The 27134-nt window shown below is 45.7% G+C and overlaps 4 protein-coding genes across 4 annotated transcripts; all 4 read right to left on the bottom strand.

Annotated features, from left to right (window-relative positions):
* Positions 1–7250: 7250 nt before the first annotated feature.
* On the bottom strand, positions 7251–9847 carry LOC125521432 (NAD(P)-linked oxidoreductase superfamily protein). The gene is made up of 9 exons (XM_048686489.2): positions 9576–9847; positions 9396–9446; positions 9230–9303; positions 9038–9125; positions 8650–8856; positions 8486–8557; positions 8302–8361; positions 8059–8235; positions 7251–7519 (listed from the first exon to the last, which is right to left on the bottom strand). Exons 1-9 carry the CDS (start codon positions 9717–9719, stop codon positions 7430–7432), a joined length of 963 nt encoding a protein of 320 aa, XP_048542446.2. The 5' UTR covers positions 9720–9847; the 3' UTR covers positions 7251–7429.
* A 460-nt stretch (positions 9848–10307) lies between these two features.
* LOC125521422 (protein RETICULATA-RELATED 5, chloroplastic) lies at positions 10308–15607 on the bottom strand. The gene is made up of 7 exons (XM_048686481.2): positions 14916–15607; positions 13804–13933; positions 12893–13417; positions 12654–12761; positions 11898–12443; positions 11323–11445; positions 10308–10989 (listed from the first exon to the last, which is right to left on the bottom strand). Exons 1-7 carry the CDS (start codon positions 15503–15505, stop codon positions 10813–10815), a joined length of 2199 nt encoding a protein of 732 aa, XP_048542438.2. The 5' UTR covers positions 15506–15607; the 3' UTR covers positions 10308–10812.
* Positions 15608–16174: 567 nt separating this feature from the next.
* LOC125530056 (sorting nexin 2B) lies at positions 16175–21439 on the bottom strand. Its single transcript, XM_048694454.2, has 5 exons — positions 20303–21439; positions 18484–18693; positions 17863–18123; positions 16576–16662; positions 16175–16479 (listed from the first exon to the last, which is right to left on the bottom strand). The coding sequence occupies exons 1-5, from the start codon at positions 21212–21214 to the stop codon at positions 16399–16401; spliced, it is 1551 nt and encodes a 516-aa protein (XP_048550411.2). The 5' UTR covers positions 21215–21439; the 3' UTR covers positions 16175–16398.
* A 705-nt stretch (positions 21440–22144) lies between these two features.
* On the bottom strand, positions 22145–25628 carry LOC125521474 (PRA1 family protein B2). The gene is made up of 2 exons (XM_048686527.2): positions 24799–25628; positions 22145–22644 (listed from the first exon to the last, which is right to left on the bottom strand). The coding sequence occupies exon 1, from the start codon at positions 25483–25485 to the stop codon at positions 24820–24822; it is 666 nt and encodes a 221-aa protein (XP_048542484.1). The 5' UTR covers positions 25486–25628; the 3' UTR covers positions 22145–22644; positions 24799–24819.
* Between the last annotated feature and the right edge of the window lie 1506 nt (positions 25629–27134).

Raw genomic sequence — 27134 nt, 5'->3', positions numbered from 1 at the left:
TTGAAATATTAACTTCAACTCCTGGAACATCTCATATGCTCCATGACGTTCAAAACGTCGTTGAAGTCCCGATTCTAAGCCGTAAAGCATGGCACACTGAACTATCGAGTAGTCATCAGCTTTGCTCTGCCAGACGTTCATAACATCCGGCGTTACTCCTGCAGCAGGCCTGGCACCCAGCGGTGCTTCCAGGACGTAATTCTTCTGTGCAGCAATGAGGATAATCCTCAAGTTACGGACCCAGTCCGTGTGATTGCTACCATCATCTTTCAACTTTGCTTTCTCAAGGAACGCATTAAAATTCAACGAAACAACAGCACGAGCCATCTATCTACAATCAAACATAAACAAGCAAGATACTAATCAGGTACTAAGTTTCATGATAAATTTAAGTTCAGTTAATTAAATTAATTAAAGAACTCCCACTTAGATAGACATCCCTCTAATCCTCTAAGTGATTATGTGATCCAAATCAACTAAACCATAACCGATCATCACGTGAGATGGAGTAGTTTTCAATGGTGAACATCGTTATGTTGATCATATCTACTATATGATTCACGCTCGACCTTTCGGTCTTTGTGTTCCGAGGCCATATGTGTATATGCTTGGCTCGTCAAGTATAACCTGAGTATTCCGCGTGTGCAACTGTTTTGCACCCGTTGTATTTGAACGTAGAACCTATCACACCCGATCATCACGTGGTGTCTCAGCACGAAGAACTTTCGCAACGGTGCATACTCAGGGAGAACACTTCTTGATAATTTAGTGAGAGATCATCTTATAATGCTACCATCAATCAAAGCAAGATAAGATGCATAAAAGGATAAACATCACATGCAATCAATATAAGTGATATGATATGGCCATCGTCATCTTGTGCTTGTGATCTCCATCTCCGAAGCACCGTCGTGATCACCATCGTCACCGGCGTGACACCTTGATCTCCATCGTAGCATCGTTGTCGTCTCGCCAAGCTTGTGCTTCTACGACTATCGCTACCGCTTAGTGATAGAAGTAAAGCATTACATCGCGATTGCATTGCATACAATAAAAACGACAACCATAAGGCTCCTGCCAGTTGCCGATAACTCGGTTACAAAACATGATCATCTCATACAATAAAATTCAGCATCATGTCTTGACCATATCACATCACAACATGCCCTGCAAAAACAAGTTAGATGTCCTCTACTTTGTTGTTGCAAGTTTTACGTGGCTGCTACGGGCTTAAGCAAGAACCAATCTTACCTACGCATCAAAACCACAACGATAGTTTGTCAATTTGACTCCATTTTAACCTTCGCAAGGACCGGGCGTAGCCATACTCGGTTCAACTAAAGTTGGAGAGACAGTCGCCCGCAAGCCACCTTATGTGCAAAGCACGTCGGGGGAACCGGTCTCGCGTAAGCGTACGTGTAATGTTGGTCCGGGTCGTCTCGTCCAACAATGCCGCCAAACCAAAGTATGGCATGCTGGTAGGCAGTATGACTTATATCGCCCACAACTCACTTGTGTTCTACTCGTGCATATAACATCAACATAAATAACCTAGGCTCGGATGCCACTGTTGGGTTTCGTAGTAATTTCAAAAAATTTCCTACGCACACGCAAGATCATGTGATGCATAGCAACGAGAGGGGAGAGTGTTGACTATGTACCCACGCAGACCGACTGCGGAAGCGTTGACACAACGTAGAGGAAGTAGTCGTACGTCTTCACGATCCAACCGATCAAGCACCGAAACTACGACACCTCCGAGTTCGAGCACACGTTCAGCTCGATGACGATCCCCGGACTCCGATCCAGCAAAGTGTTGGGGAAGAGTTCCGTCAGCACGACGGCGTGGTGACGATCTTGATGTACTACAGCAGCGGGGCTTCACCTAAACTCCGTTACAGTATTATCGAGGACTATGGTGGCTGGGGGCACCGCACACGGCTAAGGAATAGATCACGTGGATCAACTTGTGTGTTTCTGGGGCGCCCCTGCCTCCGTATATAAAGGACTAGAGGGGGGAGGCTGGCCGGCCAAGGGTGGCGCGCCAGGAGAGTCCTACTCCCTCTAGGAGTAGGATTCCCCCCCCCCCCAATCCTAGTTGGAATAGGACTCCTTGAGGGGGGAAAGAGAGAGAGGGGGGCCGGCCACCTCTCCTAGTCCTAATAGGACTAGGGGAGGGGGGAGGCGCGCGGCCACCTTGGGCTGCTCCTTTCTCCTTTCCACTAAAGCCCACTAAGGCCCATATAGCTCCCGGGGGGTTCCGGTAACCTCCCGGTACTCCGGTAAAATCCCGATTTCACCCGGAACACTTCCGATATCCAAACATAGGCTTCCAATGTATCAATCTTTATGTCTCGACCATTTCGAGACTCCTCGTCATGTCCATGATCACATCCGGGACTCCGAACAACCTTCGGTATATCAAAATGCATAAACTCATAATATAACTGTCATCGTAACCTTAAGCGTGCGGACCCTACGGGTTCGAGAACAATGTAGACATGACCGAGACATGTCTCCGGTCAATAACCAATAGTGGGACCTGGATGCCCATATTGGCTCCTACATATTCTACGAAGATCTTTATCGGTCAGACCGCATAACAACATACGTTGTTCCCTTTGTCATCGGTATGTTACTTGCCCGAGATTCGATCGTCGGTATTCCAATACCTAGTTCAATCTCGTTACCGGCAAGTCTCTTTACTCGTTCTGTGATACATCATCCTGCAACTAACTCATTTAGTTGTAATGCTTGCAAGGCTTAAGTGATGTGCATTACCGAGAGGGCCCAGAGATACCTCTCCGACAATCGGAGTGACAAAACCTAATCTCGAAATATGCCAACCCAACATGTACCTTTGGGGACACCTGTAGTACTCCTTTATAATCACCCATTTACGTTGTGACGTTTGGTAGTACCCAAAGTGTTCCTCCGGTAAACGGGAGTTGCATAATCTCATAGTTATAGGAACATGTATAAGTCATGAAGAATGCAATAGCAACATACTAAACGATCGGGTGCTAAGCTAATGGAATGGGTCATGTCAATCAGATCATTCTCTTAATGATGTGATCCCGTTAATCAAATAACAACTCATTGTTCATGGTTAGGAAACATAACCATCTTTGATTAACGAGCTAGTCAAGTAGAGGCATACTAGTGACACTTTGTTTGTCTATGTATTCACACATGTATTATGTTTCCGGTTAATACAATTCTAGCATGAATAATAAACATTTATCATGATTATAAGGAAATAAATAATAACTTTATTATTGCCTCTAGGGCATATTTCCTTCACCTATCACGGGGAACATAAGATGAAATTGCTTGTAGGGTACGAAACCACCTCAAAATTATTCTTTCTGATCAATCTTTTGAGCTATTCCTATAAGTGTAACAAACAGCCCTAGAGTTCGTACTAAAATAACACCATATAAAAACACTCAATCAACCAAATGTCACATAGATACTCCAATGTCACCACAAGTATCCGTGGGTCAATTATACAATATGCATCAAACAACTTCAGATTCATAATATTCAATCCAACACAAATAACCTTAAAGAGTGCCCCAAGATTTTTACCGGAGAAACAAGGATGAAAACATGCATCAACCCCTATGCATAGATTACCCCAATGTCACTTTGAGAATCCGCGAGTTGAGTGCCAAAACATACATCAGGTGAATTAATAGAACACCCCATTGTCACCACGGGTATCCCACGCAAGACTTACATCAAGTCTTCTCAAATTCATAAAAGTATTCAATCCGATAATAGTGAAACCTCAAAGGTAAAATTCAATTCATCACAAAAAGATAGAGAGGGAGAAACACCATATGATCCAACTATAGTAACAAAGCTCGCGGTACAGTAAGATCGTGCCAAATCAAGAACACGAGAGAGAGAGAGAGAGATCAAACACATAGCTACCGGTACATACCCTCAACTCCGAGGGTGAACTACTTCATCCTCGTCATGGAGGCCACCGGGATGATGAAAATGGCCTCTGGTCTCCGACAGGGTGCCGGAACGGGCTCCCGATTGGTTTTTCGTGGCTACAGAAGCTTGCGGCGGCGGAACTTTCGATCTAGGGTTCTTTTCGGGGGTTTCCGTATTTATAAGGATTTTTGGCGTCAGAAACAAGTTATGGGGTTGCCTGAGAGGCCCACAAGCCGGGGGGCGCGCCCCTAGGCTTGTGGCCTCCTCGGTCACTTTCTGGCCCGGCTCTGGTGCTTCGGGGGTCTCTTTTGGTCCATAAAAAATCCCCGTAAATTTTTAGCCCATTCTGAGAACTTTTATTTCTGCACAAAAAACGACACCACGATAGTTCTGCTGAAAACAACGTCAGTCCGGGTTAGTTCTAATCAAATCATACCAAAACCATATAAAATTGTTGTAAACATATCATGAATACTTCATAAATTATATATACGTTGAAGACGTATCAAGGCCTGAAAGAACAATTGCCACTAGCCAATCATATTGTCCAGGACATGACACTCGATAGTCTGGCGCTAGGAGGAGCACCTCGAACACAAGGGCGGATAGATCCCAGAATGTCCTGACAACAAAAGCGGGATGCAAAGATACATCGAGTTGAAATGTCCAACAAAGCACCTGGATTGTCCGACTAAGATAGGAGCCCCTGGATAGTCACTCAGACGCAGCGGAGTCGTCGCTACCGACCTACAACTGGTTGATGCTTGATGATTAATATTTTTGCACTCATCACACTGTTGTTTAAACCAGATAATCCCAAAATTTCCTAGAGAATCACTTCGATATAGCTACTAATGACTAATGAATGCAAGGAATTGCGAAATCCTTTGTTTGATGTGTTTTCACTGAAAATGGGCTGAAACATGGAAGAATGTGTCACATAGAAGAAAACATGAAGTGTGGTAGCAAGGCAAGTCAACACTACGCATCCAGGACAGAAGACGGTGCATGATACGAGCGCACGCGCTTGTACTAGCGGTTGTACCACGCACCAACGGCTCCAAGGCGTCCACCCGAACAACTTCTATAAAGGGAGGCGTGCGGAGATCCAGATGGAGATGCGGGGCGCGGAGGAGGCTCGCGCCGCATGTCCCGCCGCACGCATTGTGGCCGGCCTGCCTCCGGATAGTCCCGACGAGGAGTTGCTGGAGCACATGAAGGTGGAGGCACCAGAGTAGGAGGAGGTGACAGAGATGGTGGTGCCACTGCGGGAGGACTCAGAGGAGCCGCTGTCAGACGACGAGGGGAAGGCATCGGCGCCGGTCCCGCCCGAATTCAGGATGAAGGACGTGCTTGCGAAGTTTGAGCTTGCCCAAGCGAGGAGGCGACGGGGCAGCGGGCCATCCTCGAATCCATCCACTCGGAGGTGAAGGTGAAGGCCAACCACCGTTTTCTCTACGAGGGAGCATTGGAGGTCGACGAGGCCTTGGAGTCCGACCAGAACGACGAGGAGGTGCCCCCGTTTCGCCCGGCCTCCAATGACCATGAGGCCAGCACTCTGACAAAAACTTTATCGACATATCTGATGACGAGTAGTGGAGATGGTAGTTTACCAATGGTTCGTAGCGTAGATCATGGTTGTTGTATGTCTTTGCATAGAAATGAAAATCTTAAAATGGGGAGTGTGGTTGTGAAGTGTGAAATATGAAGGGCTACTCATCAAATTTGAGGGTCCTCAACCTGGCAGACGGCCGGTGTAATCTTTGCAGACCGTAGCAGATGGTTGAGCTTGGTGACCGTGTAAAATATGAAGGGTGACCGATGACCATCCATGAACGCGGCCGGACGCGTCCATGAACGTTTGATGCCTCATTTTGCTACGTGTGGTTGAAGACAATGTGACACTTGGTATTGATTGAGCATGGAGCTGCTTGTGCATCTAGTACTACCTCCATCTCGATGAATAAGTCATTCGCGTAGTTTATGTTGACAATTTAAATATCTAAATATGTATTATATGTGTCAAAAAAATATGTATTTAGAAACTACATCATTAAAAATCTAGCGATATACTTTTCATGACATATAATACATATTTAATTCTTTAATTAATCGATGATCTAGAACCACGTGAATGACTTATTCACCTAGATCGGAGGTAGTATATGATTAATTAATCGATGATCTAGAACCATGTGAATGACTTATTCACCTAGATCGGAGGTAGTATATGATTAATTAATCGATGATCTAGAACCACGTGAATGACTTATTCACCTAGATCGGAGGTAGTATATGATTAATTAATCGATGATCTAGAACCACGTGAATGACTTATTCACCTAGATCGGAGGTAGTATATGATACGCTTTTGGCGTTTTAGAAGGAGAAGAAAAACCAGCTGAAAACCGGCGTGGCATGGCACCAGGATTTTGGTTACGAGGCGCATGAATATTCGTTACGTGGTGGCACATGAAAACTGAGCACGCATTGCCTGGCCGCGCAAAACCGCGAGCTCGTGTATTTGACCGGCCGGCCTATGCGAACGTGCTTGGCCGACTCGAGAAGAGCGGCAGATGGCAGGAAAGGAGCCGGGGAGGAAGCAGCCACGAAGCTTCATGGGCTCCGAGGGCATCTGTCGCAGCAACACACGGCGCCCGCCACCGACCACCTCGGCGGGGTGGCGTCCGGCCACAAGATCCAATCTCTCAGTTGGGCTCGAGCCTAGCCTATATTCCTTCCTCCCTCCTCCTTGGACCACCACCACCACTGCCCGTGCCCGGCCCTGCCTGCCGCCATGTCAGTCAACCCTGCGCCACCGCCTAGGGTGGCCATGTGGTCGTCGTCTACAGATACCTCTCCCGTACATGGAGCTGATATTATTTGAGAGGAAAACAGCCGTGCATACGGGTACGGCCCCGTCCTTTCGACCTCTCTACCGTACACGGGTACACCCCGTGCTGCCCGGATCTCTGCGTACTATAATTCCACTAGCGCCTGCACCCGCGTTCGTTCCATTTGATTAAGCACGATCACAGGCGTTTCATCAGTGGTCCAAGCAATGGTTTTACAACTTTCTAGAGTAGGTACGATGGTTGGTGTGGTGTGGGAGACCAGCACATTTGGATCCTACCAAATGCAGAACGCTGATGAATCTCATCTCGGCGGCCTTGCATGCTTGGAACGCGGATCGGATTCACGTCGCAACAAGGGCATGCTTACTAGTAGCATGGAGAAACAATGCAAAAACACCACAGGAAGCAAAGCATGCAGGAAGAAGGGCCACGGCCGGCGGAACCCTAGTGCCATTTTTATTTATTGTATTGTACTGTATTGTGCACGACCACAACCATGCTTTGCTTGCGGAGCATACGGAAAGAGCATGCATGCCGTCCGATGATCTCACGCTTCTTCAGCACCCGTTATTCGTATCATCTGCGCTGCGCTTCTTCAGCATGCATGCATGATGGTTGATGGGAGCTCAGTTCTCGTGATCCCAGACTTCGGACGCGCTCTTGTACGGCCCGTGGGCCTTGTTCACGAACAGCTCCTCCCCGGTCAGCACACGCTTCTGCGACAACAAAAAGGCGCTTACATCAGATTCAGATGGAAAACGTACGGCTAAATCTTCTTCTTCTAATAACTTAACTTGACAGGATTAGTAGTTTCTAGAGTGCAAGTAGGGATATTTACACTAAAAAAGGTACTGTAGCATCCACAGTAAAACAGATGGAACGATTCTCTATCTGGAATATTGTACTAGTATATTACTACCTCGTTCCTCGGGCCTAAACTGGTTTTATCTCACTGGCCGGCCTGCAAGATACCCTGAAGAAACGACTAAACATATGCGGCCAGTAGTATTATCTAGAACCAACAGATCGACCAACCGCGGCAAGTGTCTCTGTGTTACTGCTGCTACCATATTTAGGGTGACAGGCATGCAGTTTTTTCTAATAGACGGGATCCAGATTCAGGTGGTGTGTACTGCTAACTGCCACGCAAACGCAGCAGCAGCTGCGTTCCAAGTCGTGTCGAAATTGTGACGCTGCTTTCATTTCACCGCATTTGCACTGTGATCAAGACGGAGTAAGTGTCCCGATCGCTCACCTCATCTTTGATGCTGCACAGGACCTTGAAGTCCTCCTCAGGGATCTCCCACCCGAACACCTGGATGTTCTCCTTGATCCTCTCGTCTTTGCTCGACTTGGGAATGACGCTCGTTCCCCTCTGCAGAGCCCACCTGATGAGCACCTGCCCCGGGGTCTTGTTCAGCTTGTTGGCCACCTGCAGTTCAACCCTTAGATTGAGCTACTAGTACACGGTAGACGGTACATTTCTGAACATACGCACCTTCTCAACAACCGGGTCATGCGCAAGGTTCTTCTCTGAAGAACCCAGTGGGGAGTAAGCCTGCACAAGGAAAACAAGAATACCCTTTAGCACTTTCGTTTTGGAAACCAATAGGCTGCTAAGATATTATTACACCAGCGAGGTCAATTGATCATATCTCAGTTTCAGAAGAAATATATCTTACGGTGACATGGATCCCGCGCTTCTTGCAGGCCTCGAACATCTTGTCGTTCTTCCAGCCAGGGTGCATTTCCATCTGTCAGATGAAGCAAGTAGCAAACATCACTACGGTCAAAAAATCGGTTTCGGTAAATGTCGCGTTACTGATCAAATCTGAGGGTTCTCAACCTGGCAAACGGCCGGTGGAATCTTTGCAGACCGTAGCAGCCGGTCGAACTTGGTCACCGTGTAGTTGCAGACGCCGATGTCCTTAACCAGCCCGTCCTTGACAAGGTTCTCCATCTCCTTCCACACCCCCTCCATGTCGAATTCCAGCACCTCCCCTGCTTCCGGAGGCTTGTGTGCCCCATCTTTCAGCCGGAACGGCCAATGGATCTGCGTTCATTTTGTTAATTATTAATATATCCATAGAAAGAACCGGTAACTGAAGTATACAAGATAATAGCAATAAAGCTATAAACAATTAAGAACTACACTGTCCCTTATTGCCGGACAAGGCAACAATGAGAGCAAGAAATTTGCATGCAAAAGAAGTCACTGGTTTTATATTTCTTACGTGGTAGAGATCGATGTAGTCCAACTGTAGATCCTTGAGCGTGTTCTCTAATGCTGGACGCACCCTCTCAGGGACCAAGTTTGTACACCTATGAAGTGACCAAAACAACGATCAAAATTCAGATGCTTGAAACACGCCGTAAGTTACCCACATCGAAATACAATCTGCATGACTCTGCACGTAAGCACGCACCATAATTTTGACGTGACAAACAAATCTTTCCTGTCGATTCCAGCTTCCATTGCGGCTTTAAGCCCTTTGCCGACCTGATATATATCAGCAGATGATGTTTAATCGCGTATCGCGCCAACTGAGCTAGGCTAGTACAGAAACGGGATATCGTTATACTGATGTGTACCTCCTTCTCTACTCCGTATTCAGCAGCCGTGTCCACATGCCTGTATCCAGCCTGCAGCCATCATACGTACACTCAGGTTATTCAGCATAATCCTACTGTCATTTCCGAGCGAACTAGCCAGAGTTCTGTGGTGTAAAACTGTATCTGAAAGCCCAAGCGAGGGCATGGCGATATACATACCTCGGTGATGGCCGTCTGAACGGAGTGGGCAGTATCCGATCCAGCCCTCCAGGTGCCCAATCCGACGGCCGGCATGGCATGCCCGCTCTTGAGGACGAAGTGCTGTTGCTTCTCCTGCCCCATCGTCGCCTTGGCGCTCGCCATGATCGATCGCGCCTTCTGAATCTCAAACCTCTCTTCTCTTCTCAAGTCTTCTCTCCTTTCCAATGTCCGTGAGCAACTTCTTTATTCCACCGAGGAAGGAGATACGGCTTCGCGCTGGAATATATAGGGATGGAGAGTTCTAGGGAGAGATGCCACGTACATCTGCATCCATGGACAGATGGCGGGAGGTCACCGCCTAGCCTACGGTGCATGTGTGTCACCGTGCTCCGGTGCATGGAGCACGAACTCGCCAGAACCCATATAGGTGGCCAGCAACACGGCAAAATTTGTCACTTGGCTGAAGGGACCAGAACGAACTTGCTTACCTGCCGTCTCTCTGGACGATGACGAGGAAATAAAGTTGGCTTTATAGCAGGCAGAAAGATTTGATTGTAACATGTAGAGGCCTATGCCAAACTTTCTACCCCTTAATCATCCAATACTATTTCAAACTAATCTGAATTTGCGACTCACGGCCCTTAATTGCTGCTGCGAATTGCCAATCCACGAGATACCGATCGTGTTCTCTTCTCCTTGCATACGTATAAAAGTACAAAGTACAGCAGTATACTTGTTACTCTAGAAAAATGACTGACTGAGAACTATAGTAATTCATGCTTCTTTCAGATAAAGTAGTCCCTTCCTGGCTGATCAAAGAGTAGCAAAGAGACTCTTTTAATTGTCTTGAACCTGGCTATATATAAATGGATGGCAATCGTGGGTTCCCACAGCAGATTTAAGTCTACAACTCAAAGCCCGTAATTGCCCATGCCAATTAATCCACTAGACACTCATCGTCTTCTCCTTACATATGTACTCCCACTGTAAAGAAATATAAAAGCGTTTATAGATTACTAAAGTAGTGATCTAAACGCTCTTATATTTTTTTATGGAGTGAGTACAAACTACAAGAGTATATTTACTCTAGAAAAAATGGCTACCTGCAGTATTTTATTGTTTTTCTCATATGAATAGTCCATTCCTGGCCGATCCAAGAATGAGGCTCAGCATCGTAGCAACAAGACTCCTTTCGCTGTCTTGAACCTATATACATATATGGTTGGGGACTTTGTAGCCACGGAAAGCAACCAAATCACTTGGTCGGGTCACTCGATCGGTCTGCGTTGCTGCTGCTGCTCTCATCCGGGTTCTGTACATCGGTTCTACCGTCCTCTAACTGGGATGTTTCAGGTGGTGTGGTGACCTCATCGGAAGGAAGCTGTTCCTGAATCTTCTGTACTCCAGTGTACCGAGCAAGATCAACCCATTGCTGCAGCGAACATAGTAGCAAGTGAGGAGGGAGAAAGGCAGATGTGCTAGTGCTAGGGACCTTTAATAAACATATCGCTTGCTTGAAAAATCCGAAAGGTATGCAGATTACTTTCTAAGATAACATAGAAGCACCATCCAATAATAAGTATGAAAAATAATGAATGGATGATGATCTCCTCACAACAATATGAGCTAACCACACTCTTCTCAGCTTTCTTGTTATGGAATATTTATGTCGCTTACTCTTTAGTGTTCTGTTTGTTTAGGGTAAACAGTTTGAGACTACAGTATGCTACCAGCACCACAAATCTTAGAAGATGAAGTGTCCAACCTGTGTTCCCAAGTATGAGTTGACTGTCCTTGCTACAAAGGACAAGAGACCAGCAAGAAGTGGCTGATTATACTGAGTTGCCAGGCTCTCTCCTAGTCGATGCTCCAATAAGCCAGCAATGATCTTCAACATGAATACAGTAAAAAAATTAGATAAAGGAGGCCTATAACTAAATAAGTACATAAGCTGGAAATGGATCAATTTTTCACTGGAGCACGTTCGAAATGCAGAAAATCTATTACCAGATTCTGGAGCACTGGTTGCAAATAAGCAAAAAAAATTCGAGTACCCATACCGAGACTTAAACACAAAGAAGGTTATTTATAAGCAGTACATTTCAACAATAACCAACTTATGCCCGGAACTTTAGTTACTTATGCAACTCAAAAGATCAATATATCTAATCAGGATTAATGATAATTAGTTACTTCTATCTAAAAATGATATTTAGTTATACACCTTGGGTACCACTCGGGTAGAAAGATGTAAATTTGAGGTCAAGGTTTCATACTTTCACAACAAAACATAACCTAAACCTTTCAACTGAAAGCAACTAAGTTATTCCAACAAGTTACCTGATACCGCAAATTTGCTGATGTTCCAAGAAAGCAACTATAAACAGCTGCCGACTTCAAAACAGGAGCTCTCTTTCGCCCTGCTCCCACACTCGCTGAAGGTTTCAGCAATCCTCGAGCAGCATACAGGAGATCTGAGGAAACTCCAGCCCCAACACCAGAAATAAACCCAACACCAGCAAGTTTCAAACCACCAACTATTACTGCGGCGACCCTCTGGTTCATATTCCAATTCCGACCAAAGGTATTCTTTTGGAACGCGTTATCTGGCAATGATCCCAGAAGGCCTTTGACAAAGCCCAAGCTCTGACCAGAATCATCATCGGTAAAAGAAAGCACTGAAATAGTTGGAGCAGGTAGCCACACTGTAAAAAAATCGACAACAGACCCTCTAATAGTATCAGTGAGGACATAGTCAATTTCCTCAAAAAATCGCCCTTTCCGTCTTTCGTACTGTGCTAGTAGAGTGGTTGAAATTGATATAGCCTCTTCAATTGCTAATCTTTGAAGGAATTTTGGGTCTGCGAGCAATCTTTCCCGGAAACCCTGCAACAGTTGATTGGCTTGAATGAATCTGTATATAATGGAGTCTTATTTATTTAACAATAGCTACAATATTTATTCTGTTTTCAAGTCAAGAACAGCATGTGCTTCAAAATCTCAGAGGATTTCCAGCAACACCAATCAGATAAATTAACAAGATATATAGGTGGAAAGGACCACGGAGCAAAACAGAATCAATGAAAAGTTCCTTACTTGGAATCGGTGAATTAGTTCAGTCATAACAGGGTTTTTGTCAAGGTCAAAGAAGTTCTGCAATATCTCAGGAGAAACAACTCCAAGATCTATTCCTTTCTGAAGATCCTGCAATAGTTCAGTGAAAGAGTTCCATTAGCAAAACTATACAAATCCGATGGTGCGACGATAAGGAAATGTTTTGGCCACAGTTTTTTTTTACTAATAGAGATCTGACCATGACTGCTTTCATTAAATACCTGGGGTAAAGCTTCAGGCCTCCTGCCAGCAGCATTCATAACTCTAGCAATTTCGGCACGGTCAAAGCAATTTCTACTGCAAATTTTAGCCGCTGAATACCATAAGAAATCAGCAACTGGGATTTGACCTTCCCTCCTTATACTCTGTCTTTCAGGATCAAGTAGTACCACAACATGATCTTTCTTCGGCAACTTTTTAGATACTCTGGCAGGAACACCAGTTCCTCGTGACCCATATATAAGATGGCTTGCACCTGCCACAACAATTAGTATCCCTGGAGGATCTTTACCATTAAGTTCTTTCATAATTATCTGAGACATGGTATAATCATCAACTACCCTTGCTTGTGCTGATAAATATGAATTCGGACCAAAAGGAGAGTCACGAGTTGATGTAATATTCTCTATGAATGACCGGCCAGACCTAAAACCAGAAATGAAGCCAGAGCCTGCCGGAGGAGCATATTCCTTTCTTTCTGCTTTTGAAAGGCCTCCAATCCCCTCTGCTTGGACAGTTCTTTTCACCTACTCAATAAGGGAACGTTAAATTCTACTCATATTCATAGGTTAAGTAGTATGCACAACATAACAGTATGCAGGTTATATCATGGTTTTCGGAATTAGACTCATTGAATAATTTATGCCGAGTTGTCTAGGTACTCAATAGCGCCCATGCCTGCTAAAGCAGTTGCAGCAAGCTGCAGAAAAACTGTTCACAGGATGTGGCACAACAACTGCAATCTAAAGTATGGATATAAGATTAACACATAGGCATCAAGGAAAAACTTTGCAGGTGTCAGAAATTAGAAGAATTTGAATCGCTAGTGCACAATGGTATTGGTAATAAAATGTTACAAGTTCCTGCGAACTGTTAAATAGACAGTGAATAGATTATAAAAGCTATCAATCACCTGCAGTGGGGTTCCAGTAGCAACAAGCTTAATTCCCTTATCACGACAGAAATTTAGAAGAGGTTCATACTCCTTCCAACGCTCTGATGGCCAGTGCGACGTGTACAACTTTAAGATGCTGCCATCAATCCTACATAAAGCATAAGCTTGTAGAATGTTACAAAAAATGGAGTGCGGTCTCACTCAAGAATGCATATCATTTGTGGATAACAGATTCTTCAGGAAGATGAAATGTCCATCAGCATTGAAATCCTATAACTTTAATTGCGATAGAAACACTGCACTAACTGCACTGTTAAATACTCCCTCCGTTCGGAATTACTTGTCTCGGATATGGATGTATCTAGAACTAAAATACGTCTAGATACATCCATTTCTGCAACAAGTAATTCCGAACGGAGGGAGTAGAAACAGAGATGTAACTCATATAACTTCCATTATATTCTTATAGTAAAAATAAGATGTTAAGGAGCAAAAGATACATTGCCTATTCATCTAAGTGGACACCAGGTGTACTTCATCTATTGAAAATAAAACATTGTGAATAAATACAGATTCAATGGAACAGAGTAGCCACGTAGGAGGGTTAACGTACTAGCCTGGTAGTTATTTAATGCATTGCATGTCTCACAACAAATCAGAAAGGCACAGACATGTCCACAGCTCCACATCACTAATCAGCGCTCCAAGCGAAGATAGAGAAATCCCAAGCTCTATGTGTTACCCAAACTGATCTCAAGCACCAGAGTTTGAAAAAAGGTTTCCCTGTCAGTCTATGACTCTGGTGGTTCCAACTTCCAAGTGGCACTGTTGTTCAGGCCTGGCCCTTACAATCTTAACCACAGCTCTTGCTAGTCGCAGATTATGCCAACAGGATGGAAAATTAGAGAGATCAGAGTTCAATTCTATGAGCACCCCAATCTCCTAAGACAAAGAAATGTCAATGAACCATAATATGAACCCGTAATGTCCAACAAGCGTCAAGCAAACAGAACTACAATTACAGCGATTTCTCGACATGCGATTGCAAACAGGTGAACCGTGTTCTTAACTTCTTATCAGAAGCAATTCTTCTGATAACTTGATTAAAATGATAAGGGGGTGTAACGCACCTTCCGCTCATGAAGTCGTCGAGCTGCTGCTGGAGGTCGCAGGGGAAGGCCTCGAGCGCGAGGGACATGCGCCTCTCGGCGTCGGCGCAGCGGGCGGCGAGCTTGGTGACGATCTCGAGCTCGAGGACGCGGTCGTCGGGGTCGGGCACGAGCTCGGCCTCGCCGAGGTAGACGACCCTGGCGGCCGCCAGCTTGTCCCACACCCGGCCCTTGGCCTCCCTCCCCACCGCCTGCGGCTCCCCGATGACGGTCGCGTCGTACACCCTCGACACGGCCGACTCGTCGCCCTCGGGCTCCTTCTCCTTCGTCGGGGGCGGCGGGGCGGGGGCCGGAGACTCGGCGGGAGGCGATGGGGGGGACGCCTGGTCGTCGGTGGCAGCGGCGGGGGGCGCGCGAAGCACCGCGGAGGCGGCGGCGAGGGAGGGGATGAGGAGGAGGAAGTCACGGCGGGAGGATGCGGAAGCGGAGACGCTGCGGCGGGGGGAGGGGGCGGCGCCGGAGTTGAGGGGCTTGGTGCTGAGGCGGGAGCGGGGAGACGGGAGGAGCGGTTTGAAGGAGGCGGCGGCGTTTCTGAGCGGCGCGTGGGACATTTTCGGAGCTCCGCTTCGCCGGCAGCACCGCGGCCGCGGGGGCGGGGGAGCAACGATCTCTTGTGCTTAGACTAGTGAAACTCTTCTTCCCTTTGTGGTTGTGGTGATGGATAAACTCACTTAGATTTTGAATTGAATTTGTGTTCTGGCAATTTGGAGCTTTATTAATTTTTTAAATAAAACCATATGTCGGCAGCACTTTTCGCCTAAAATGTTTTAACTTGCGGGACTTTTTTACAGGCAATTTTTGGGATTTCAATCAAAACTAGCAAAAAGAACTTAAATTTTGGTGACAAACTCAGTTGAATCTGTGACGCTGGTAGGATTTCAATGGTTGAACACTCCTCAGCCACATCATGTAAGCTTGGCACCAGGCCATCCACATCGACGCGATTCCTACTGGACATGCGCACAAGACGACGAGGGAAATACTAGTAGGGCGGAGATACCACGCAGAAGAAGAAAAAAGTGCATGTGGGCAACTGTGGTCTCCAAATGCACATTTGGATAAGTAAAGATAGCCAGCCACACGCTCGCCAGCCAGCCCAGTCAGCAGTCGGCAGCGTGTGAAAGCTGGATTTGTTGTGTTTGCCACTGGCACGATGCAAACCAGATGCTACTCCTGTGCCACCAAACATTTCATCGTGGCAATAGAGAAAGAACGAGTGCTCAAACCAAATATTACTCCTGTTTCACCTCTCTTTTTTCTGTCCCTTGTCTATAACAAGACCGGGTAGCCGCAATAAATTATCGCGCAATTGTACAGATCTCAGGAGGAGGTTGCATCACAATGGCAAAACTGGAGAGAACAAAGGAAAGGTTGTGCCGGTGTTCAAGTCAGGGGCAAAATCCACTGCTATACTAGTACTGTACACCAAAGCTGCATGCCTGCATCAGTTGCTCCTGTTTGCGTATACTTTAGTTTCCTCTGCGACCTTTCCCCACATATTAGCAAAATGGTCCGAATATGAGACCTGCCAATTCATATCAAAGAGGTTATTTCTGTTCAACGACGCTGTTGCAGTTCCTGCCACACATTTCATGGTCAAAATTGTGCAGTACATTCATACCTGGTTTACAACATATCCTTTCAGCATCTCAATAAGATCCCGACGCCTATCCTTGTCAAATCTTTTAATTTCAGTCATGTTATTTTCCTGCATTCAATATAGAGAAGGTAAATGGCAGAAGGGCAAAATTATAATTCTTTCGGATGCAGCATGGTTCCAAAATTCAGTAACACACACTCCCAACATCCCAGAGGCCTGCAAAAAATTGATGTGCCAACTCCACACAAGAAATCAACCTCCACCCATTTTTCTAACTCAAAAAATGATCCTGCAGTTTGTACCATTGTCCGCATACCCTGAAAATACATGTTGAAACTCCAAAAAAGACGCACATACGTGATGATCCACTCCCAGGATCTTAGCACAAAGACAAAGACCACCCTCTGGGATCTCTTAAAGCAAAGCAATATGTTATCATAGAAAGCCTAGTATGCATACATAATCTACCTGATCAGTCATTTAAATTTTGGGAAACTCTTAAAAAATTGAAGAGAATTATTTTTTTTTGCAGCAGCAATAGCTCAACTAACACATTATATGTGGATTAGCATGTACTCCCTCCGCTCCTAAATATTTGTCTTTTTAGAGACTACAAATGGACTACCACACACGGATGTATATAGACATATTTTAGAGTGTAGATTCACTTATTTTGCTCCGTATGTAGTCACTTTTTGAAATCTCTAGAAAGACAAATATTTAGGAACGGAGGGAGTATATAGTTTCACTAGCTAGAACTCGTCCCTCCTTTGTATTAATCCCAGCTGTAGCTATGCTTTCCTGCGGAATGTGTCAACCAGAAAAGGTAACAGAATATACTTATGGACAAACATAGTTCAACTACATGTTAGCCACCAACCTACATCATGGTGACGGTAATCCTAAATTTTGTTCTGATTTTCAAAGGCATAATATTGAAGGATAATGACTTGACTTGAACAAACTGCTTTTCTAGTTGGTATTTTGTATTCACAAACATAGCAGCAATGCCTCTTATAATGTTTAGAAGCTTCAAAAATATGCTACTCATGCCTAATATTATTCGATTATGTGTGCAGCTATCACAAGAATATTAATCTTTAGGACAATTATTCTAGCATGTACTACTATCTTGGTCAACAGACTTGGTTGAGGACGTGCGCCAGTTTTCATTAATAAACCATCCAATGAGAACATTTATCTTAAGCTTTTGTTTTCTTCTATATGATTTTCCATTTTTCCATATAACTTCATGCTCCATAAGTTTTCCAAAAGAACAATATCACTTCACAATTTTTGGCAGTTTACCTTAATACTTTCATATTCTCTAAGAGCTTGGTTTTTCACTCCTTCTCTTGTGCTTATTGTTTCTTTCAATCCCTCTATCTTCTGATACCTTGTCCATTCCTGCCCAATACCTCTTGATGATACAGATTCAAGTCTTCCTGCCCTAGTGTGCAAGAAAAACAGATCTGCTGACAGACTTTGCACATGTTGTAAAGCGTTTGAACGATCAGTAAACGCATGATTAACAGATATCATCATCTCCAAGTATTCATGGATAGTATCCTGCATACCCATAAATATTTCACTGTTATGATAAAATACATACGAAATTCTAAGATACAATACTCCCTCACTGTGCCCAAATAGATAACGTATAAATTGAGTCAAAAACTCAATGTCTTCTAAGTTTGACCAAACATATATACAAAAATATGAAGATAAACAATACCAAATTAATATCAATATATCCACCATTAGATATACTTTCATATATATTTATTGAATGTTGTAGTTGTTGATAGTTTCTTCCATATATTTGGTCGAACTTGGAAATAATTAACTTCTTAACTGAATTTATACGCCACCTATTTAGGGACAGAGGGAGTATTCATGTCTATTTGAGTTTGTGGCATATGCACATACCAGCTGTTGTACAACTTCAGAATTTAATTTTGCCTGAGATCTGCTGGACTTGACAACAGAATTTGCAAAATGTTGGATAACACCAGCCCGTCTTCTCTCGGAATTACATGTTGCCTGCTCCCTTTCAAATTTTGCCAGTTTAATCAATGTCATTCCCAAATGAGCTGTCGTTGTTCGAAGATCATCCTGAGCTTTAACAAGTGATTCCGCCTATATAAAATGCAAAATTAGAATATAACAATAGTAGTTTCCTGAACCAGAACATACCATTCCAAAAGTTTTATGAAAACTGTGAGTGCGCAAGAACAGAATAGGCGTTTCAAGACTTATTCTGCAGATAACAAAAAAGGAAGACCAGAAAGTGGAATGGAGCACATTTCTATCTATGTACCAAGAGAACTTGACATTGCACTATTTTGGAGGCAACTATTCAATATGTCATGCTATCTACTACTCCCTCCGTTCCCAAATATAAGTCTTTCTAGAGATTCCACCAAGTGACTACATACGGAGCAAAATGAGTGAATCTACACTCTAAAATATGTCTACATACATCCATATGTTGTAGTCCATTTGAAATGCCTAAAAAGACTTATATTTAGGAATGGAGGGAGTATATGTCATAAATTCCTCAAGCATATAAGGTGAATACCATATGTTGCTACTTCTCTGATAAAACATCATGCATGTATGTTCACATACCATTTTATACATAAGCAAAAATATGTGGTCCGGCCAGTGGCCCCAAGAGGCCTTAACCAGGTCGGTGGCAAAGGCCGGGTCTAGTAACACTGCTTCTGATAGGCCAATTTGTCAACTCCATGGAAAAGTAAACTCAATTTTCATTCTTTCGTAAATCAGAGAATTAGATAAGTACCATCTAGATCAGAGTAACCTAGTCATTCATTAGAAAAATGAAGGTAAGATGGTCCATATAGAAATTTTATTTGGCCGCTGAAAGTGTGTTCATGTTTGTTGGCTGCAGCCGGTTCCTATATCAATCAAAATAAGTAAAGGCGTGAGCTGAAATGACTCAGAACAAGAGGAGCCAGAAGATTTGTAGCCCTCTGCACACAAATGCCTTATTAAATATTTAAAGATGAACTGAACCGACCGACCTCAGAACTTTCCAACAGATCACATCATCGCCCATGAATCAGTGTCAGAATTTTCTGCTATGACTACATATGTTGGCAAAACCTAAAACTATCGAATGCCAATAATAGTTAAAATAGCCAGGGTTTGATCTAAAAAAAGTTAAAATAGCCTGGGTTCGATCTAAAAAGTCTTAAATAGCCAGGGATCATAACCACCACGAAAAATTGTTGTGAAATTTGAACCACTGTTTAGCTAATTAGCTTGAGGAATTGAAAGAAACCATCTTACGAACATGAGTTAAATAATTATAAACAGTACATAAATTTATATAAAGTGCTAATTGTGCTGCCACGCATAAGAAATAAACACAGGGCAACGTATTCCCGTCTGCGGTGGTGGTCAGAGTTGAGGTCAGGCCCCACTCCCTCTTCCTGCTCCTTCCCCTTCTCCCTCCCCCTCCCCCTTCATCTCTTGATATTCATTCATCCTCCCATCAATGGCGCTCAGATGGTCATGCACTAAGACCGTTTGGTAATTAGATTTACCCTAGGTGATAAAAGAATGAAGCAAGTAACAGCTTCCTATAAGATTGATGTTACTTAAGTTATATGAGACTGTTTGATCTGCTTTTGAGCTTTGATATACCACCTAGTGCAGGTTGTCTATGCACGATAATGATACTATGTCTGGAAAGCAAGAGAGATGACGATGGTACAAGCACCTGCTGAGACGTCGTTGTGAGCTGCTGTTGCAAGTCCTCGAGCCTGGACTTGTGCGACAGGAATTCTGTATCAGTCTCCTCCTCCACAGGCGGTGGCTTCGTGGCCACCAACCCATTGACAACGGTCTGCTTCAAATCCTTAAACATCCCAAATAAGTCCCTCCCAGCTTTGGCCGGGACCGTTGGGATGGCGGCATTCACCGTGGTGGTCCAGTGCCGCGGCGCCTCGCCTTGGAAGGCGGCGATGGCGCCGGGCTCGGTAAGGAAGGTGCGGAGGTCAGGGCTGCGGCCGACGACGGGGTGCGCGGCGAGCCGGCGGAGGTAGCGCTGGAGCGCGGTGCAGCGCTGGCTGACGAAGTCGTGGCGCTGCATGACCTGGCCCTCAACGAGGCTCTTGTCGGGGCGGGCAGGCACGAAGAGGCCGCGGTGGGCCGCGGCGAGGCGGTCGGCGAGGGCGACGACGTCGCGGAAGCGGCGGCGCACGCGGACCTCGTCGGCGCCGTCGGCGAGGCGCGTGGTGACGAGGTAGGAGAAGTAGCTCCCGGAGCCGGGGATGACGCCGGCGGCCCCGGAGACGGGCTCCGCGTGCTTCTTCGGGTCCGAGACGGTGATCCGGGAGAACTCGGGGCCCGCGTCGCCGTTCGCGGCGGCGGCCGGCGCGCGGGCGGCGGGGGGAGGCGGGGGCGCGTGGTCGTCCTCGTCCTCGTTGTCGTCGTCGTCGTCGAGGAAGTCGTCGATGACGAAGGGCTCGTGGCGGGCGGCGGCGCCGTTGGAGGAGGAGGAGGGCGGGCGGAGGAGGGGGTCGGTGGCGGCGGCCGGCGAGGAGTGGGAGGAGTCGAGGGCGAGGGTCTCGAGGTCGTCGGCGGCCGCGGAGGCTGTGGCGGACGGCGACGAGGGCTCGGCGGCCATCATGGCTGCTTGGGGAGGCAGGCGGGTGGGTAGGGTTTGGGGGATTTAGGGGGTGAGGGCTGGACGTGGAGATCGAGGGATCTGAGAGCGACGAGGGGAGGCGAGGGGAGGAGGGATCGATCGGGGTCGGGGCAGCGGAGGAGCGGAAGGAGTCCGGAGTCCGGAGCTGGGTGGTGGTGTCGCGTGCGTGTTCCGCCGCGGGTATGCGTATTGCGTAAGCGTAACCCAGGGGGCAGCTCAGATTATCGAAAAAATATACTATTTGCGAATTATCTTTGATTATCTGGAAGAGGCCGTCAATGCCATCTGGGCCCTGAACATTTATTTTAACAACAAAAGCGAACCGTGCGAGCCCCGACACGCACGCAAAGCGCCTTTCTCTGTGTGCGAATCGAAGCCACTGATAGCTAACTTTCTCCGTTCAACGTATGCGAGCACCTGTGTTGTCCTCCGTCCCGTTCCGAGGCAACAAGATAGGGAATTCCATTATTCATCGGCAGCCACTTGTGTTCAAAGTGCGTTTGGTTGACTATACACATGGCTTTATCGGAAACAGTTTGATCACACCGATCCTCCAGTAGTGGCCTTTACCAAGACTGAACTCCAGTCTAAACACATAGCATGGTTCGATCAAATCAGACTCCATATCAACAAAGGTACGAGAGATGTAGGGGGCATAGCTCGATCAAACACAAAGGAGCGAAGACTGTTCTGCTTCAGGTAGACAAGATAGAGATTTGATTGTTTTGCCCAACATATGCAAGTGGCACAAATAGTACAGAATTGGTCAAATGAGCATAATTTTCAGTATCATTGCATCGGTATTATCTAGTTGGCGTGCTCATCCTGGCTACAGTCTGTATAAACAGAAACAGACACACAAACACACCAACTAACTTAGCCGCTGTGTGGCTGACCAGGCGAGAGATGGTATGCAACCAGCACAAAAGCAAACCAGAAACATTATCAAACATCCCCTAAAAAAACATTATCAAACATGATATCTACTCCCTCTGTAACTTAATGTAAGTCTTTTTTGACGCTATGACGGTGTAGGTTGCAGATGGAGTATACAATAAGAATATATCTGCAGCTTGAGAATTGCAGCTATTCAGACTTTCACAGTCCATGTCAGTCACAACATGGATCACATTCTACAGTCAAGAAAAAGGAATTGGGCACCTGAGTATAACAATGCTGCTCTCAAAACATTTTGTCAAGAACGACCACCCCCAACAAGCTGCACTTCATTTTCACAATAAAACCATATTTGGCATTTGTATTAGAAATAAACCCTTCCTGAGCCTAAGCAGGGATGGCAAAAAAAACTGCTCCAAGATTTGCAAGTTGCAACATAGAAACTCACTACCCAGCATGTAAAACCAGGCACTGTGTCGCATTCTTAGTTCGTACTCCCTCCGGTCCTTTTTACTCTGCACATTGGATTTGCCGAAAGTCAAACTTTGCTAAGTTTGACCAAATTTATATTAGAAATTATTAGCATCTATAATATCTAATAAATATAATATGAAAATATAATCCAAGATGAATCTAATGATATTGGTGTTGTTATGTGAATGTCTATAATTTTTTATATAAACTTGGTCAAAGTTGGATGAGATTGACTTCAGACAAACCTAATATGCAGAGTAAAAAGGACCGGAGGGAGTACACTCTAAAACAAACATTCTTAGCTTATAGGAAAGCTCCGAGATACATGTTCAACAAGCAAGACACAACACCTTTAGAATTAGGAATTCAGCATTCTTAATCAAAATTCAGATAAAGTTTGACACTGACTTGGCACGAATTTGATGCTCCTCAGAAGCTTTGCCATATATCTTGACAAAAACAACTGGATCGTTCCTGAATTTCTATGTGTGATCATAAAACAAAAGAGACAGGTGATTCCTCATCAAGGGTCCTGAGACAGAGGGGCAGACCCAGGAAAACCAAGCACGGGACTCTAGTCCAATCCAAGAGAAATAACACTCACAAAGATCTACTGACTGAAACACTACATCAGGTCAGCATTGCAATACCATTATACCAGTAACCATTGATTTCTGATAGAATAACTACTCCCTCCGTCCGGAAATACTTGTCATCAAAATGGATAAAAGAGGATGTATCTAGACGTATTTTAGTTCTAGATACATCTCTTTCTATTCATTTTGATGACACAAGTATTTTCGGACGGAGGGACTATTATTTAACAACAAATGCCAGAAAATACTCAAACATTCATCTATCAAGTATCACAAACAACAGAAGCACCAAAGGATTGTAGCACTTTCCAGTATGATCAGCTCTAATGCCAAACAAGCTTGAGAGGGTCACAACATGGATCACATTCTACAGTCAAGAAAAGGAACAAGGTGCCTTCATTGGGCACCTGAGTATACCAATTCTGCACTTTATTTTCACAATAAAATCATTCATAGCATTTGTATTAGAAATAAACCCTTCCTGAGCCTACGCAGGAAAGGCAAAAAAAACTGCTCAAAGATTTGCAACATAGAAATTCACTGCTCAGCATGCAAAAGTGCAAAACCAGGCACTGTACTGCCTTCTTAGTTTACACTCCCTCTGTAAACTAATATAAGACCTTTTAGGTCACTACTTTAGTGACCTAAAAGAAAATATTGACCTATTAGGTCTTGTATTAGTTTACAGAGGGAGTACACTAAAAAATCAATCTTAGGTTATAGGAAAGCTCCGAGATACATGTTCAACAAGCAAGACACAGCACCTTTAGAACTAGGAATTCAGCATTCTTAATCAAAACACAGATAAAGTTGAAAGCTGACTTGGCACGGATTTGATACTCCTCAGAAGCTTTGCCATATCTTGACAAAAAAATTGGACTGTTCTTGAATTTCTATCTGCGATCATAGAATAAAAGTAAAAGGTGATTCCTCATCAAGGGCCCTGAGACAGAAGGGCAGACCCAGGAAAGCCAAGTGCAGGATTCTAGTCTAATCCAACAGAAATAGCACTACCACACATCAATCTAAAAATAACATGAAGCCAAGTGCATGCTGATGCAGCACAACATTATCGTATCCCTAGCGTCAGCTATTAACAAAGCTTAACTTACAAAAATATGAAGTTTGTCACCAAGATCTATTGACTGAAACACTACATCAGGGCAGCATTGCAATACCATACCAGTAAACATTGATTTCTCAGAGAATAACTACTAAATAACAACAAATGCCAGAAAATACACAAACATTCATCTATCAAGTATCACAAACAACAGAAGGACCAAAGGATTGTACTAGTACTTTGCTTTCATTACCCTCAAGAACATACCATCTACATCACTGATATAGTTAAACATCATACATATATATAGAAGTACTCAAGTCTTGAACACTAAACTTCCATCGCAGCGTGGAACTCACAAGAGAAAACGGTGCATATATTGGCAAAAGTCGGCGCATCAATCAGGATCAACAATAAACCAATAGATCTGTAACTACAGAACGATGAACTGGAGAAGATACAGGGCACAGTTAAAGCAATATCAGATCCAGGGTAACTCCAGTTTAAGACGAACTTGTCGCGCCGAGGAAGCCTACCAGATCTCGTCGCCCGGCGCCTCAAACCCTAGATCCGGGTGCCCCGAGGAAGGACAGCAGCCCCTGGGCCGCGCTGTTGCCGCTCGCTGCGTCGGCGTCGTCCAGGAAGAGGTCCTCGGGCATGCGGAAGGCGCCGTGGGCGGCGACGATGGCGCCGCCGACGAGCATCCCGGAGATGATGAGCGACGCGACGGGCGTGAAGAAGAAGGCGACGATGGAGGCGACGACGAGCCCCAGCAGCGTCTCGCGGTCGGAGAAGGTGCGGCCGAAGAGCGCGACGGGCTGGTCGGAGGCGCGGAAGATGTAGAGGAAGCACCAGGCGGCGAGGACCCCCAGGAGGATGAGGAGCGAGAAGGGGTGGGCCAGGAGCGAGGCTGCGAGCGCGAAGGCGACGACGGCGGTGTAGTTGACGCGGAAGTAGGTGAGGTTGCGGCGCAGGCGGGAGGTGGCGTCGGAGAGGGAGTCCGGCCGCGAGAAGGCCGAGCGGTCGACCATCTCGGCCCACGGGCGCCGGTCGGACAGCGAGCGGCGCGCCGACTCGGAGATCCGGCTCATGAAGAGCCGGAACGCCGGCGTGGCCATCGGCGCGTCCAGGCCGCCGCCGCCGCCTGTGGCGGCGGGCGCCGAGCCCGCGGCCGTGGGGTTGGTGACCGGGAGGAGGGGCGGCTGCGTCGGCGCGGAAGCCATGGGGGGCAGATCTCGGCGTGCTCTCCAACAATCGGGAAGGGTTTGCTGCGGAAGCGGTGGTTGCCTCTCTTGCCTGCGCCCTTCCGCTCGAGTTATTCTAGCTTGGTTTGTTCCGTGGGATGGACGACAGTGCGTTTAGGCTGTTGCCCGGGTCCACATGTCGGTGACGAGCTCGTTTGGTTCGATGGACTACTTTTGCGTGCTTCGTCGGCTGCAAGAATGGGCTGTGACCAATCTGGACTGTGGACCTGGTCCATGTGGTTGTCCACCTCTTGAGACGGGTTATTCGTTGCGGTTGCAGTTTTGTTTTTTCAAAAAAAAACATGTTCGTTGCAGTTTCAGCCCAAAGCAAAAAAAAAAATCCCTCAAAAAAGGTGCCTCCTGGGTTGCTCACTCGGGCCGCTCGAAGGCGACCCAAACCCTAGCTAGCGGCCCCTGTTCGGATCATTCCTCATTGTCGGTCGGTGGCAGCGGCAACAACACTACCTTTTCACCCGGGGTGGCTCGCACTAGATGTCTTTCCTTCGCAAGCGAGGGCGTGCATCAGCAGGAGGCGAATGGCGACAGCGATAGTCGTGGAGGTTGGAATGCGGTGGCGGGGCCGCATGTAGCTTCTTGCTCGGGCGGTTGTGGTCGATCCTACGCCTAGATCCGACACTCCCGAGGTTGGCTACGTCTATGGAGGTCCGATGTGCCCCTTTGCCCGTGACGTGGGGAGATGTGAGGCAAACCTGGCCAAGTGGGTCAGCCCTGCCTTGCCTACGCTTAAACGTGCCAGGCACGACACGCCTCTCCTAGGCATATTTGTGAGTGGGACGTGTCGTGTCGGCACGCAAATCTCGCCCCTAGGCCTAGGCATGGCACACTTATTAAACAGGTCGACCCGTGACATGTGAGAATTCTTGTTATAAGTAATCATGTCAAATTGGTATTCGTTCAATATTTTGATGATGTGTATGTTGCTCTTCCTCTAGTGGTATCGTGTGAACGTCAACTACACGACACATTGCCATGCTTGGGCCTAGGAGAAGGCATTGTGGATTAGTAAGTAGATGATGGTTTGCGAGAGTGACAGAGGCTTAAATCCTAGTTTATGCGTTATTCCGTAAGGGGCTGATTTGGAATCATATGTCGTATGCTATGGTTAGATCTATCTTAATTCTTCTTTTGTAGTTACGGATTCTTGCGAGAGGGGGTAATCATAAATGGGTTGTTTGTTCAAGTAAGAACATCACTCTAGCACCGATCCACCCACATAACAACTTTATCAAAGTAGTGAACAAGACTAAAACATGATGAAGTTAACTAGAAGATATTCCCATGTGTCCTCAAGAACGTTTTGCTTAATATAAGGATTGGGCCACCTTACTGCACCTTTCTACATTGGTTACTTGTTATTTGCTATCAACTGTCTCCCTATCAAACTATCTGTTACTGTCATTTTTCAGCACTTGCAGATAATACCTTGCTGAAACTGCTTATCAATTACTTCTACTCCTCGTTGGGTTCAACACTCTTATAAAAAAGACTATGATTGATCCCCTATATTTGTGGGTCATCAATACCATGCACGTACCAATTTGTGTATCACATTACAAAGACTTATAGGCCTGAAATCTAAACGCTTTGACGGGTTAGCAATCTTTGGA

Source organism: Triticum urartu, chromosome 1A (genome assembly GCF_056163025.1).
Source record: "Triticum urartu cultivar PI428250 chromosome 1A, HENAU_Tu73, whole genome shotgun sequence".
Classification (NCBI taxonomy): Eukaryota; Viridiplantae; Streptophyta; class Magnoliopsida; order Poales; family Poaceae; genus Triticum; species Triticum urartu.
Note: the sequence above shows the minus strand (reverse complement) of the source record. Positions and strands in the feature narration are given on the sequence as shown.

Excerpts from the sequence above, each read along its gene's own strand:
- LOC125521432 (XM_048686489.2), bottom strand. The coding sequence starts at position 9,719 with ATGGCGAGCGCCAAGGCGACGATGGGGCAGGAGAAGCAACAGCACTTC. Across the intron at positions 9,304-9,395 it reads AATACGGAGTAGAGAAGGAG|GTCGGCAAAGGGCTTAAAGC; the intron begins GTACACATCAGT and ends GATATATATCAG. Across the intron at positions 8,236-8,301 it reads ATGACCCGGTTGTTGAGAAG|GTGGCCAACAAGCTGAACAA; the intron begins GTGCGTATGTTC and ends GTTGAACTGCAG.
- LOC125521422 (XM_048686481.2), bottom strand. The coding sequence starts at position 15,505 with ATGTCCCACGCGCCGCTCAGAAACGCCGCCGCCTCCTTCAAACCGCTC. Across the intron at positions 13,934-14,915 it reads GACGACTTCATGAGCGGAAG|GATTGATGGCAGCATCTTAA; the intron begins GTGCGTTACACC and ends TGCTTTATGTAG. Across the intron at positions 12,444-12,653 it reads AACTAATTCACCGATTCCAA|GGTTTCCGGGAAAGATTGCT; the intron begins GTAAGGAACTTT and ends CAACTGTTGCAG.
- LOC125530056 (XM_048694454.2), bottom strand. The coding sequence starts at position 21,214 with ATGATGGCCGCCGAGCCCTCGTCGCCGTCCGCCACAGCCTCCGCGGCC. Across the intron at positions 18,694-20,302 it reads TCACAACGACGTCTCAGCAG|GCGGAATCACTTGTTAAAGC; the intron begins GTGCTTGTACCA and ends CATTTTATATAG. Across the intron at positions 16,663-17,862 it reads GAGAATATGAAAGTATTAAG|GAAAATAACATGACTGAAAT; the intron begins GTAAACTGCCAA and ends TATTGAATGCAG.
- LOC125521474 (XM_048686527.2), bottom strand. The coding sequence starts at position 25,485 with ATGGCTTCCGCGCCGACGCAGCCGCCCCTCCTCCCGGTCACCAACCCC.